At 39.4% G+C, this 14,970-nt stretch overlaps 2 protein-coding genes and 1 long non-coding RNA gene across 3 annotated transcripts in view; 2 read left to right on the forward strand and 1 right to left on the reverse strand.

The window, feature by feature from the left end:
- Window positions 1–2: 2 nt before the first annotated feature.
- On the reverse strand, window positions 3–9,676 carry LOC146474146 (carbonyl reductase [NADPH] 1-like). The gene is made up of 9 exons (XM_085117417.1): window positions 9,520–9,676; window positions 6,944–7,025; window positions 5,587–5,771; window positions 4,872–4,978; window positions 4,112–4,234; window positions 2,865–2,926; window positions 2,276–2,370; window positions 855–918; window positions 3–496 (listed from the first exon to the last, which is right to left on the reverse strand). The coding sequence occupies exons 1-9, from the start codon at window positions 9,535–9,537 to the stop codon at window positions 390–392; spliced, it is 843 nt and encodes a 280-aa protein (XP_084973543.1). The 5' UTR covers window positions 9,538–9,676; the 3' UTR covers window positions 3–389.
- Window positions 9,677–10,027: 351 nt separating this feature from the next.
- LOC146474147 (uncharacterized) lies at window positions 10,028–12,030 on the forward strand. The gene has a single exon (XM_085117263.1). The coding sequence runs from the start codon at window positions 10,183–10,185 to the stop codon at window positions 11,893–11,895; it is 1,713 nt and encodes a 570-aa protein (XP_084973389.1). The 5' UTR covers window positions 10,028–10,182; the 3' UTR covers window positions 11,896–12,030.
- Window positions 12,031–12,197: 167 nt separating this feature from the next.
- The window catches only part of LOC146474148 (uncharacterized), a 4,035-nt gene continuing 1,262 nt past the window's right edge, over window positions 12,198–14,970 (forward strand). The window contains exons 1-2 of the long non-coding RNA XR_014866207.1: window positions 12,198–12,618; window positions 13,181–14,970. The exon at window positions 13,181–14,970 is cut by the window's right edge and continues 1,262 nt beyond it. This is a non-coding gene — a long non-coding RNA (uncharacterized LOC146474148). The remainder of the gene's footprint in view (window positions 12,619–13,180) is intronic.

Genomic DNA, 14,970 nt, shown 5'->3' on the forward strand with positions numbered 1-14,970 from the left:
AATACGATTCGCATGTTTTATTTGAGAAACTATCACAGTTTTCTTGCTGTGAAAGTGTGGAATATACAAGTGTGGTTCCTCATAATTTATCAAAATGAATATACTAAAACAACATATTAACTATAAATGGTTTAAAACCAGTTTTAAAAAAAGAAAGTTTTTTTTTTTACTCTGCACGGCCCAATTGTTCAAAGTACGATGAGGCTTATCCTAGATTAGTGTGAACTCTCACTCCAGCTTTATTACTAATAAACAAAGATTTTCTACAAAGATTTTTGCCTGTCACTTTTGAATTAAACTTTCCTTATCTACGGCTCAAGCTTAGCTCTTTTAATCTTTTAATCGATCAACCGTGCCCAGGTTCTTACTATGATACATTGTTTATAGTATTATTTGCCTGAAATCCACTGTACTATGTGCCTGTTGTACACAAACTCCCCATTCGGGCTTGTAGTTCCTTTAGGAAGAAGTGCGCAGTATACTGGAGTATCAGCGCCTTAAACGAGACAAATAAAATCGAGAAATTAACGAAATACGTTATATTTGAAACAGAAGAGAAAGGGTTAAGCGAACGAAACAAAGAACACACGAATATTGATAGAGAAGAAACTCGGCTAACAACGGGCCCTTTACAGCAAACGGTCACAATGTACACAAAACGCCTTGCTGGAGAGCAAGCTACGCACTGGGACGTCCTAAACAAAGCGAATTCATCCAGTCAAACTTGAATTTTCTTTGTTTTGGATGTCCCAGTGCGAAGCTTGCTCTCCAGCAAGGTGCTTTTTGTACCATGTGACCGTTAGCTAAAAAGGGCCCATTAACTGCTTCTCGTAACATGTAAATGGTTTGCTGACCTTGATCTGGAGTCCGGTGAGCATTTGGTCCCCCCATGTCAGTCTTAACCCAGCCAGGACACACCTAAAATGGATCACAAATCCAACGAAATATATCTTAGGAAAGTGGTCAAAATTACTATACTCGGACAGGAACCACCAAACCCGAAAAGAGATGGTGGTCTGTACTGTGCCTGCGGAGTGTACCCCCTCTACTTCAATCTCAAAAGATGGTGTCCTTATTGCATAGCTATGCACCCCTCTATTCAGCAGTAAAAAATGACAGTGACATTGAAACCTCACTTTCCTTGTTTACCAAGCAATGCTGACCTTTGCAAGCTGAATATTTCTCGAAGCCAATAACATTTTGTCGGTAATGTTCATGAGATAAGTGGTGTCTTCGATGACCCCCCTACCCCAGACAAGGTGGGTCCTCTTCGAACAAACTTGTTATGACCAGTTTTCTTATTCAAAACGACTCTGCAACGTCTGATCTGGCACACAAGCTCCATCATCTACTTCAACCCGGGCACGACCCGACGTACAATCTGAGGAACAAGCGCGGTTATTAAATTTCACATGTGCGCACTAATCGGTTTTGGAACACCGTACAATTTATGTGTAGCATTAAGGTATTTTGAACACGTTTATTGTTTCCTCTTGCAATTACGTTTTTATCTTAGTCCACACATTTGAGGAAATCAGAGTTGCGGAACTACGGGAAAGACGTGCTCGACGAAGGGTTAACGGCTCTCTGTCTCCATCCACTCTTGAACACATGTGCACCGTGCATGCAAATCCAAGATTGGTCTAGCCTCACACAAAAGACGCCACTGAGCTACTAACACAACCACAGACTGACTGCTAAACACTCATTTTTCAAAGCGAAAGGAAAGACCACGAGTGTTAGGTTATTTCAATTATCTTGGCTTTTTAGCCGAACATGTAATTGATTACTTGTAAACTTGGGCGATTCAGCCCTTTTAGGCTGCAATGGGAGTGCTATAATTAAAAAAAAAACGACAACTGCTTAACGGGTGCCATCGGTTTTCATCGGCCAAATTTTGTGATGCCTTTTCACGTGAGTTTTTCGCAACCCGTAAAGGACCTCTTATGCATAGCGATGTCTAAATCTGTGGGTCTTGTAGCAACTCCCGCACGGAGCCTAGAGGATCACTACTAATTTCATTGTCCCAAGTGTTAGAGTTGGCAATAAAAAGACTATCTTTTCCAACAGTGTAGCAGCACTCGTAAGCTTGTAATTGTTTTAATTTTGTGGCATCCGCTATTGTTTTTTAGGATTGAGGGTATTTGTTCCATCGTTTGGTCTATTTGAAGGGGAACTAGCCTATCCCTGCAATATGCCCCCTCTTCATGTCTCTGTAACATGCCCCCTAGTATGTCTGGGCCTTTTAAAACTGTATTTAGACATATCTACTCACAGCATTGACTATGACTCCTTCACGCTGGTCATGCTTAAACTGTCGAGCTTGTGCCATAGAAAGTGCAGTCACTCCTATTTTAGATACTCTGTAAGCTAAAAATGATAACAATAGATAAATGAGGCCTCATGCGTCTACTGGCACGATGAGCCACACTGAGTATATAATGATGATGATGATGATGATGATGATGATGATAATGATAATGATGATAATGATGATGATGATGATGATGATGATGATGATGATGATGATGATGATAATGATGATAATGATGATGATGATGACAATGATGATGACGATGATGATGATGATAATGATGATGGTGACAATGATGATAATGATGATAATGATGATGGTGACAATGATGATGTTGATGATGATGATGATGCAATGATGACAATGATGATGATGATGATGATAATGATGATGGTGACAATGATGATGATGATGATGGTGGTGGTGTTGGAGTAGACAGGTAGACAGTGATGGCAGAGCTTGGTGGGTCATGACGTGAACACTGGAGTTTAAGCACCTCAGTCACGGCGCAAGAGTGATTTTACCTTGAACACAGTGAACCTCAACTCACCTGGACCATAAACAGAATCATCCGGCCATCCATTTTCTGTAACCTTTCCATCTTTTGAGTCGCTGATAATAAGAAACACAGATAAAAAGGCAATTGAAATTAAAAGTTTATTTTTTTATTTCTATGCATAATGCTTCACGTTAAAATCAATAGTACTGTGTTGTTATTGTGTGAGTCAGGGAAGCAGTAGTGTTGCAAATCTCGTAAGCATGTAGCATCTGCTATTGTTTTTAGGGTTGGGGGTATTGTTCTTTTGTGTGTTCTATTGTTTTCAAGAAGGGTTGCAAGCCAATCACGTGACACCTTATAAGAGCTGCTACATTGTCCCAGGGAAGGCTTGGTCACATGTACAGCATACAAACTTCACTGCACTTTGTTCATGTGCCATAGCTGAAAGACAAATATTTTACCCCTTCAGTCAGAAGAAACTCAGTTTTTTGGCACATTACCAATTATTTGAAACTGATTATAGCTGATTCAGATTGCATGATTAACTGAGCGGGATGGGGGGGGGGGGGGGGAAACTACCTCAGAAGTTCTGCATGGGTATGTACATTTGATAAGTTTTCTAGAATGGGGTGTGATATTGCAAAGCATAGACTGAAGCTTCTGGGATATGAGCTGTGCTTTTGAGTAATACTAGAAAATTGCATTACAAAATATGTTTGTTAATTAATTATAGCCTACTATCTCCTGCCTTCGATCTGGAACAAAGTATAAAAAATTGCTTATTAAAAAAAAGGTATCACATTGATTGCAACACCCTTCTAAAACTGGGTTCAAATTGAAGGCCCGGGTGGAACATACTCTCCTACCAGTGGAAAAAATCTCAGGGAGAAGTTTCTTCAGTGAAGGTAATGATGGCCAAAATGCAAAAAACTGGGAAATCTGACCAAAAAAGAAGTAAACTAAATGATGTGAAAAGCAGTATAGGTTGGTTATGCACCAAGCATTCAAGTCCTTCAATTATGTTTTACTTCATTAATCATTTATTCACAAATTAATATCAGTAAGTTACACATAAAATTGTGTGAATTCTAACATGGGAATTTGGGCAGGCCATGATTTGTTCAAAGAGTGGACAACTTTATCCAGTGGATAAATTGCTATCTTGCAGATAAAATGGATTTGACGGAGTAGATTTTTTTCTGCTGTATTAGTGACTTATTGACTGGATAACGCTACATGAATCCACTCTTTTGAACAACTGGAGCCAGATGTACATCACTTTGACGCTTTCAAACTACCTGATGTATTTTTCCATAAGTGCTGTTAGGTCTGGAATCGTCAATGTTGGGGAGGCAAATTTTGTCTGAAGCGAAGGAGAAACATTTTGCAAGTCTCCCATTTGAGAGGACACATTTACCACCCTGTCAAAAAATAAACCAGACACAGTTAGGACACCTACCTCTGCCCTAAACACCCACCCATGTATCATGGACACAAAACCCCTAACTAATGGACACCCACCTCTGTTGTTATAAATAGCAACCCCTTTGTGAGATGGATATCAACCTCTGCATATATATACAACACCCCTGTCATTGACACACATTCTTATATTACAGACATCACCTATGTCATGGACACTCACTCCTACACTGTATATTATAGCCGTCATTGACACACATTCTTACATTACAGACACCACCTATGTCATAGACACCCACTCCAATATTACAGACACCAATACCCATGGACACCCACCTCTACATCAAAGACAGTAACCAATTTGTTATGGACACCCTTCCCTGTCGCAAATGTCTAAGAAGCACATACCGGTATACAATGGACACCCACCTCTTTCATAGACAACAACTTGACTGCTACACACCCATGCCCCGATTGTCAAAGAATGGATAATGCTATCCAGTGGATAAATCACCATCAAGTGGATAATATCCACTCCAACCAATACATTTTATCTGCAGGGTAGTGACTTATCCACTAGATAAAGTTATCTGTTATTTGAACAACTGGGGCCAGACTATTGCTGCTAAGCCTTACCTTGCATGAGGTCGTAGTAGTGGAAAGAAACTGTTACACATGTCCAATGTTCCAAAGAAGTTTGTCTTAATTGTTGTTTCTGCTCTGTCTGCATAAGGTACAGATCTCTGTTGGTTCAATCATAATTAACTGACAGTTTTCTTTAATTAGGATATGAAAAAATTGATCTGTGATAACTGGTTAAGGACAACAATAACTTAAGTTAAGTGTAATGAAAGTATTTGGCACTGCAGTACTAATTGGGGAACCTGTCCATTACTGAACATTAAAAATCTCAACTGGAGGAAGGCAGACCAACTGGTCGCTATGTACATAGTCAGAGTGGCCTTAAATTTGAAAATGGAGCTTTCAAGAAACAAATCCAAGAGGTCAGAGCAGTACTTGAAAGCGGGACCTCAAGGTTACAAGTGCGGCAACATAGCCGCAAGGCCATGTCGTCTTCCATTGTCAACAAAAAGCTGTCATTTAAGCCTCTTTAAAAAAAACTGGTTTCAATAAGTTATTTAATAATTATTTCCGACTACGAACATAAGCAGGAACATTTTCACCAAAATGTTCATACATTTATATATTATAAGCACACTACATACAAGTACCCTGTAGCACAGATATGCGCGGCTTTTATGGAATGATATTCTATGGCCAGTAATCTTTGATTTCAAGGTGAGCCAATTGTTAAAAAGAATGACATGTCTCTTAAAGTTCCTTGACCTACCTTGAGATACACACCAGAATTGTTGATCAAGACATCAAGCCCACCAAACCTATCACGGACATGATCTCGCAGTTTGTTAATGCTTTCTTTAGATGTAATGTCCAGTGGATGGAATTGGATGTTCGTTGCACTCAATTCCTTGCTAAGCTCTCCACAGACTTTGGTGCCATTATCAGTGTCTCTAGCTGGAAAATTAAGTGATCTATGTTTAATAATATTTCAGCACATGGATTTATTTAATTAATACCATTCAGATTGTACAAAGCAACTCCATAAACATTCTGGACAGTTTTGAAACAATTCATACATATATTACATACATGACTTCTTAAGAAGGCTCTTAAAAGCTTATCACTGTCAATTAAATTCGTATGAATTAAATCATCAAGATTGAAAACAAAACAGCTTTGTCCAGACTATACTGAGAAAGTGCCGATATCCATATGATAATATTGTTGTAACATAATTTTAAAGATATCGTCACTGCCATTACCATGGCAACTCTGAAAGGAGCTTATAAAACTCAGACTTCTCCAAGTTGACCTTCTAGATTTTTTATTTGACCTAAACATTTAGTCTGTAGAGACATGTTATGTAACCGACCCAAAAGACTTTTCAATTCCTTTAGCAAACATATTGCTCCAATGTTTTATCCACTGCTTAATTTGTGCTTCGTTTTGTGATAAAAATGGAAATCTTGCCCACAATCATAGGTTTTTATTGCAAAGAAACCGCAAAGCAACAGATAAAACAATGAAGCAACATTTCCTGAAAAAAATTCAAAATTCCGGTGAATCGGAGATAAAACGTACAACAAAAAGCTATCTGAAAAGTCATTTGGGTCAGTTATGCTCTCAGCCCTTTATTGATAATATTGGGCACGTAAGGAGACATTTGATGCGTGTCATAACTGGGGATAAAAAGATTAATAAATTAACTACAGTCGAACCTCGATTATCCGGACCTCGATTATCCAGACTTTTTTCTCTGGTCCCAATTTGTTCATTAATATTAATTAGTTGTGATCTTGAAAACTCAAAGTCGCAAAAAGCCCAATAATCCTTTCAAAAGACTGTTGAAACAGCGTATAATTTATCCTTTGCGCTTTTCAAAATTCGCAAGTGCGACGAGACAAAGAAATATTCTGATGCGTTCAGCTGATGTCCGATTAGCTCATTTGTTACAGGGTGTGTAGATTTCACAATTAAAATGATGTTTTCTTTGCTGTAACCTTTTGTTAACATTTCTATCTCATTAATATTCATATTTTCGATTATCCGGACTCTCGATTATCCGGACTATTTACCGAGGTCCCGTTGAGTCTGGATAATCGAGGTTCGACTGTAATTGGAATTACCTGTGAAAAGGACAACTCCATTAAACTCTTTGCTCAATCGTTTAACAATTGCATAACCAATTCCACGGTTGCCTCCAGTTACCTTTAAAGAATGAAAACAAAACAAAATGTTTTTCGTCGATTCTCAGAATAGCCAATATCTCAGAAGCTACTATGCTTTGCAATATCACTTCCCATTCTAGAAAACGTGTCAAGTGTACATACCAATGTAGGACTACTGAGGGAGTACACCCCCCTTCCCATCCCCCTCATTTAATCATACCATCTGAATCAGCTATAAACAGTTTCAAATAATTTGTCATGTGCCAAAAAACCGAGTTTCTTCTGACTGAAAAAGTAAAATATTTGTCTTTCAGCTATGGCACATGGATAAAGTGCAGTGAAGTCTGTATGCCGTACATGTGACCAGGCCTTCCCTGGGACAATGTAGCAGCTCTAAGAAGGTCTCACGTGATTGGTTTGCAACCCTTCTTGAAAACAATAGAACACACAAAAGAACAATACCCCCAACCCTAAAAACAATAGCTGCAGATGCTACACAATTATTATTTCATGCTTACGAGATTTGCTACACTACTGCTTCCCTGACTCACACAATAGCAGCACAGTACTATTGATTTTGACGTGAAGCATTATATAGAAATAAAACAATAAGCTTTTAATTTCAATTGCCTTTTTATCTGTGTCCCTTATTATCAGCGACTCAAAAGATGGGAAAGTTACAGAAAATGGATGGCCTGATGATTCTGTTTACGGTCCAGGTGAGTTGAGATTCATTGTGTTCAAGGTAAAATCACACTTGCGCTATGACTGAGGTGCTTAAACTCCAGTGTTCACATAATCACCCACCAAGCTCTGCCATCACTGTCTACCTGTCTACTCTAACACCATGGGGTAACTTTGAATCTGGCAAAAGTGACGATAATGAACTCAAGCTAAGTTAAAAAGTAATATGGCTGTACATTCAATATTCAAGGTTTTCCCAGGGGGGTAAACTGAAAATATTTAGGTGGGGGTGTGCCACTGAGACCCTTCCCCTAAACCAGACAAGTTCAGCTGCATTTTACAACCCTATAGTAGAGGCAGCAAGGCAGCATGTGACATTTATAACAAAAGTTTGTTCAGTTGATGAAATTTTCATCCAAATCTTTTTTTTTCCAAGGAATAGAAGGGTACTGGTCTATACCAATGTGCAGTTCCAGAAAAAATCCATACCTATCCCAAGGAAGGTCATTGGAAGTTCCTAGGGGGAGGGGATCTTAAAAGCCAAAATTTTTGAAGCAAAGTATGGAGCTAAACTGGAATTTCCTGGGGGGAGGGGGGGGGGGAGCACAAAACAAAAAACCTTTCATAGGGGGAGTATGAATATTACTTGAATTCAATATACACTTGAACCTGTATTAATTTAAGTAGTTCCCCTCTGGGACTGGCTAAGTGACTGCCTAATACAGGTTGCACAGAACACATGTCAAACACAATACAACAAATTTTATATAACATTTGATAACTTGATGTGCAGTTTAAGGACAAAAGGGCTCACAAAGTCAATGGCTAGGCTAAGAGGAGAACATGTCATAAAAACAGACTAATAAAACATTAATGCCCAAAAAAACTTAGATTAAATAACCAGTATATATTGAACTCAATTTATACCTGGCAAGCTATTCGTTACTATTTTTGCATGGTTTGACTGGAACTTAATTAGTAAACGGTGACTAAAATTACAGTAGGTAAGTACATGTAATTTTTAGGTCGAATAGTGGGTATTTGGCCATAGGCCCTTCTTGTTGTATGCAACAAGCCCTTCACAGATCTTTTTTGAATTGGCTGTCATTACGATAAAGTTCCCAAACCCACAAACCTTATTAGTTTTGGACTTAGCTGTTACATAAATTTAAAGTGATTTATTTTACCCACTATTAAACATCAAAAAGTCATGCCGTGTTTGATGATTGTTATTTTAAGAGCTTTTTACTTTCATAGGGTTCTGAGTTTAGAGATTATTCGTTATCACCAATCAAAGTTTCTGTCACTTCTGGGGAATCGTTATTTCCTCTTTCCACTTGTGTCAATCCTCACGATGAGAGGTTAATCACGTGATCTCCAACTATGAGCCGGTATAAACGTCGATTACTATTATACGAACTGAGAGGAAAGTAAAAATTAATGTTCTCAAGCAAACCTTTTGTTACCTCTGCATTTCCTAAACCGATGAAGCAACATACAGTAGCATTTCGGACTATAACAACCGTCGAAATCCATTCAATTGAAACCAAAATAATTGATGTTATCCAATATGGCGGATCGTGAGACACTTTACAATAAACAAGTTTGCACAGATCAGACAAATATTTACGGGCATTTTTGCTATTTGATTCAAATACAGTGTTTGCAATTTATTTGGAACATTATTTAAATCATTTACTTATAAAGAAGAAAATAGATGCATCCCACCCAGGTAAAAATTTTATGCAAATTATGGTTGAGTAGTCTGAACGACCACGAGCACGGTCTATTCATTGCTTCATCCTGCTTCATCAGATGTCTGAATTTTAAAAACGCAGGGAAAAACTTACCAGTGCAACTTTATCCATGCTGGAAATGTCACTGACCTTAGCTTGGCCCTGCTAAGCTAATCTTCCCTTCAATATTCAAGTCAGCTCGCCAGTAGCTCGAGAACAATCGCTCCTCCACACAAGGAGCAAGTAATTGCGTGACACTCCATTGCTAAGTCACGTGAAGTCACGCATGACAAGAGCACTTCCGGAGTGACTCAGCAATGTTGCATTTGGACCCCACTTCATGTGAAATCATGTCCGGGGCGGGGGCGCCAAAAAAATACGGGAAAGCCCCGCGAATATGGAATTATTGAGCAACAGCTACCCTATCGTTTAACAGTCTATTTTTGCAACTCAATAGTTTCGAATTCGCTATCTTTATGACCCTTTATGAACAAGGCTTCTCTTCTGGGCGAAGGGAGCAGAGTCAAAAGCCCTCCTGACAGAGTAGCGTCCCTGCCGGCTTCTCCCCCTCCTCGCTCCCCCGGTGGACAATTTTGTGTAACGCCTTTGACATATATGGCGTTTGACAACAAGGAAAGTTAGGACAATTGATAGACACCAAAAATAGCGCTGGTTATTTGTTCATTACCTGTCGTGACGCACCTTCACCTCTTCCTGACTTCCTTTCATTGAATTAGTTAGCTTCATCCATTCATTGCACTCATCAAGAAAAAAAAAATGGCTTCTGTAATCGCAGACACATTGAGGTTGACATTTAAACTTTTGCTCAGCAAGATCCGAGACGAAGGAGCAGAGAGGCTTAAACACGGAGACGTGAGCGACGAGCGATTTAGAGAGTTTATCGTCCGTGAACTCGCAGCAATCCGCGAGAAACTCGAAGGATTGTGCAAGGTTGATTTGATCGCCTCCGCCAATTTCTTCAAGGACGGGGTCAGTCTTATGTACCACAGCTTTGGGAAATGCAACCCACAAATCGAGACTGAAATTTATAAAAGCGATTTTGACACCATTAGCCTTGTGAATACCGATGCGACAAACATAGAACTGGACGATTGGGAAGTTCTTCATCTCATGTCGGACGGCCTGCAATTTGACAAAATTGATCCCCAAGACAAGTTCTTTGTAGAAGCGAAGGATTTCCTTAAGAAGGCTGCCGAAAACGCTACGAAGGCTTTCAGCAACGAAGCTTTAGACATCTACGATCGCGTTTTATCGATGAAATTCAGAGTAGCTGCAACCATGCTAGGATTCATCGAAGATCCGGAAGTGGCCGTGGTGTTGTGTAAGAACTACCTCGAGCAGTTAAATGGTTTACCGGAAGTCCGCGAGGTGTTTTCTGTGCGCTTTGGTGGCTTTAGCGTGAGAAGGCTTTTTTGTGAAATGCGACGAGAAGCTTTGATCAGCGCAGTGGTTTCCATAAATCGCATTTTGTGGGAATATTTGCATCTTAGTTCGAAGGGTGAAGAGTTTCTGCGAAATTGGCCGGAGATTCCCGTGGATTCCTCGCACAAAATTCACCCCGTTTTGAGCTGGGAGGTTAGTCGTGGCTATTTCTGGTCCTTCGGTGAGTTTGGAACCGGGCCAGGGCAACTGAACGGCCCGGTAGACCTTGCCACGAACAGGAAAGGAGACTTTATAGTTGCCGATCGTTTCAACTCCCAGATTAAAGTATTCTCAAAAGATGGAAACTTAAGCGAGAGAGTTTGCGAGCTGGCTTTGCTTCAAACCTTCAACGAAGACACGGTAGTGACAAATCTTCTTCATCCCCAGTGCGTGGCTATCGACAAGGATGATAGAATCTACATCGGCAGTGGTTATAAATCACCGCTCAACTTACAGTTCACAAACGAAGTCATCGCTGTTGACAAGAACGGAAATTTTCGCTGGAGTTTTGGGCGAGGTATGCCGAGCTTCAACCATGGAACGCTGACAAGTATTGCTGTGGACAAAAACAGATCCAGGGTTTTCGCGTTGTGTGACAACACCGTGTTCGTTCTTAACACCGATGGAGCCTTCTTATCATGTTTTACCTTCGTTGGCGAATTCACACAAGCTCAGGAATCGCATATGTGCGTGACAAATCGCGGTGATTTGATCGTAACAGCCTTGAACACAGTGTTCTTCATTTCAAAACGAGCTGCAAACGACACAAGCTTTAAATCGCGGACTATTCTTCCCTCTCGCTTTATCAAACCACACAAAAGAATTCTTAACACTTTCAACCCGTCAGGAATAACTTTCAACTCCCACACAGAGGAGGTTATTGTTGTCGACCGGACTAGCAACAGCTTGATGATGTTCGACACGTTGGGGAATTTAAAAAGGAAAGTCTACTTTTATGAGAAATACTCATCTGGCGGAGCAACAGTTACAAGGGACGGTCACGTGGCTGTAGCAAACAAAGCAGCCAATAAGATTTTGATACTGTGATTCCTGGACCAGAGGTTTTCATCCTCAAGAGAAAATGCTTGATTGTAGACAAAGCAGTTTCTCATTTTTAAAATATTTTAACTTGTAAACGTTAATTTTTATTATTAATTATTAAAATGTTTAGTGTTCACTGAATTTTGTTGTCGCGTGTTTGTTATGTAATAATCTCGCAAATTTCCATTTTTTATCTTTTCCTTTTTGGACATCAAAACAATAGAAAACTGGGGTAAACATGATTAACGAGTGAAAAACAAATAATCTGTACTTCTAGGAAAGCTGTTATCAACCTATACTCGGGCCATATTTGACTGCGATCTTTCAGCAGTGATAATCTCCAGCATCGCTAACTCCCCCAAATCGATAGATACAGAGATGTACTGAGGCAATAAGTAACCACAAGATAAAATTGCATCACTTGCAGTCAGAATGAAATACAGGGGAAAACGACATTTGTCATACGGATGCTTTTTAAAATCCTCGGGCTTTAATCCTTACGTCTTCACCTTTCAATTGGAGACACTGACTATTTGTACAGTCCGGATATGTATCTGTTTGACGCCGCACTGACGGATCGTAATTTCTGGATTACCGTTGGCCACGAAGGCTACGTCGTGAAGCGGCCACATTTAAGTGTTCCGCGCTCTCTACCAAATCTTGCGGTGATCACTGGCATCGTATTAAAACGCAAACTTTTGCAAGCGTTTTCCGTCATCAGTGTTCCAAGTCCCGCGGGGAGGGGGAGGGGGGTACTTGGGTTTAGTTTTGCTGGGTATGTGCCGCTGGCCTCTCAGCCCCTGCCCCATTATAGTCTATTTTGTGGCCAGTTATAGACCCCATCTTAGTCACTTTTGGAAAAATGTAATTTTCGCTATCCCAACTAAGTCACTTTCTATTCATGCATCTACTTTATCAACCCTTTAAATAGGTCATCCTAAACTGAATGGACTTAGTTCTGGAGCGGTGGTTTTGCGCTTTTGTGTAACTGGTTAATATTGAAGACTGAAGTTGTGGTTTCAAGAACGGAATCAGTAATGCCAGGTGATTGTTACATTTAATAATCAACTTTCTGAACTTTTTAACCGAGACGATTTTGAATCCCTACTTAATTGAGAATTTTCTTACCCCAAAAATCCGAAAATGTGCGACCCCATTCAAGTAACTCTATTGAAAATGCAACCCCATTCTAGTCAATCCAGTCGTGAAAATGCGACCCCATCCAGCGGCACGTCCCCATTAGCCTCTTATAAGGAAGTACCCCCCCCCCCCCACCCCACCGGGGTTCAAGTCCGGATATTTTCAGGTTTGGACAGAAATGATTTAAAGTAAGCAATAAGAATTTCCGAGATTCTTCTTTTTATGAATGCTTAAGTCTTATTTTTAGTCGTTCGTCTTGTATCCGCCGTCTTGTAGTCTTGTATGTGACACGTCATTTGGTCATATACAAGGTCTTGTGCGTCATCTCTTGGTCAATCGTGACGCCAAAAAGAAAAAGAAAAAAGAACGCGACCGAGAACTTAACTCGTGGCCTCACGGCCCGAGTAAAACTGGATGCCACCGTGAATATAACCAATTTTATAACGCTAGGGAAACTGCGTCACATAACCTGTAACAGGGCAACAAAACAACAAAGCGTATAAGGTCTATTGATAAAGAGGCTAAAGACAAGTAGGTATAGATTTATCCTGTTTAGCATTACTGATAACTATGGCTGGTATAAGAACGCTAGAAGAAAGAACAAAATTCCAGGTCCTAGTTTTGGTATATAAATGTATTAATAAAGAAGCCCCAACTGTACATACAAGATTTTTTTGAGATTAAAATCTGTAATTATAATTTAAGAGGGTCGGGGACACTTTTAACGCTTCCCAATTTTAATCTAGAATGGTGCCATAAGTCATTCTCATTTCTAGAAGCAAAACTTTGGAATTCGTTACCTACGCATGTAAGAAATGCCAAGGATATTTCTACTTTTAAATGTCTTTTGAAGAAGCAGGTTTTTAGATAGATTTAAGATTTAAGTAATTTAAGTTATTTAAGTAATTTTTAAATTATTTCTTTTCTTTTTGATGCTTTTCGTTTCACGCACATGTTTTAACGAGTTTTTATCACTCCTAGATGTAGCGGGTAAATAAAGTATTGTTGTTGTTGTTGTATTTTTTTCTCAGTATCACAGATGAGGCACAACTATTAATTTTCCCCACAGAAGGTTCACCGACTAAGGTAACAGGGATTTAACAGTTGGCACGTGTTTTCTTTTTTGTTTTTTTGGAAGGTTGTCTCACACGCAGTTTGTAGCACAAGTTGAACAAAATCAGTTGCAACAATTGAAGAAATTTAAGCTTACTAATACTTGTAAGCGTTAAAATTCTACCAACAATTATGGCAGTGAAAAAATTTCAGTGGAAACAACAGAAAAATTTTCATGTACATACTGTAATTAGCTAATGGGAGGGAGGATAGTAGACACCGAGACACAACATACGTGTGCCGGGTTATGATGTTCGTAAAGGAAAGAAGTGTAAGTGACCTGACACTCCCTGGGGAAAGCTACAAAGCAACCACGAGCCTTGCAGAAAAGCCTAACCACATACATATGGCCAGGATTGGGCATAGCTGACCATGATTTGGCTTGCATTTAATTTTTTATTTTACATTTAGCGATATTTTATCCTCCAACAGTATAACGTGAATGAATAAGTAATCCGGAATGTGTACTGGGCTGGCTGATTCACATTTTTGCCGTGTTAATCCAGATCGTTTTTGTTTCATTATCTTCATTGTTTCTTTATCCATAGAGGGCTAAGGTAACTGATGAGATTCCAGAGGGAACAGAAGATTATTCTAAAGAATTCAGCAAGTTGAGTTCCAAGACAGACAGTGAAAAGGTCCTCCTCTCCTTTAATTTTTAGTTTACTAAATTTATCTACAGTGTGTTGAAAGCCCGAAATACTGTTCCAAGTATGATACACTTGAGAAAAATTAATTAAGCGTAGTTTCTTGTAAGTCAAGTGCAGTAGTTTTCAACTTTTTTCAGTGCATTGATGTATGATCATTTTCAAAATGAGTCTTAAGAAA

The sequence above is a fragment of the Pavona decussata genome, unplaced genomic scaffold (assembly GCF_977016875.1).
Source record: "Pavona decussata unplaced genomic scaffold, jaPavDecu1.1 SCAFFOLD_91, whole genome shotgun sequence".
Taxonomy (NCBI): domain Eukaryota; kingdom Metazoa; phylum Cnidaria; class Anthozoa; order Scleractinia; family Agariciidae; genus Pavona; species Pavona decussata.

Excerpts from the sequence above, each read along its gene's own strand:
- LOC146474147 (XM_085117263.1), top strand. The coding sequence starts at position 10,183 with ATGGCTTCTGTAATCGCAGACACATTGAGGTTGACATTTAAACTTTTG.
- LOC146474146 (XM_085117417.1), bottom strand. Across the intron at positions 2,927-4,111 it reads CTTATGGAAAAATACATCAG|CGACTCAAAAGATGGAAAGG; the intron begins GTAGTTTGAAAG and ends TCTTATTATCAG. Across the intron at positions 497-854 it reads TCACCGGACTCCAGATCAAG|GCGCTGATACTCCAGTATAC; the intron begins GTCAGCAAACCA and ends GTCTCGTTTAAG.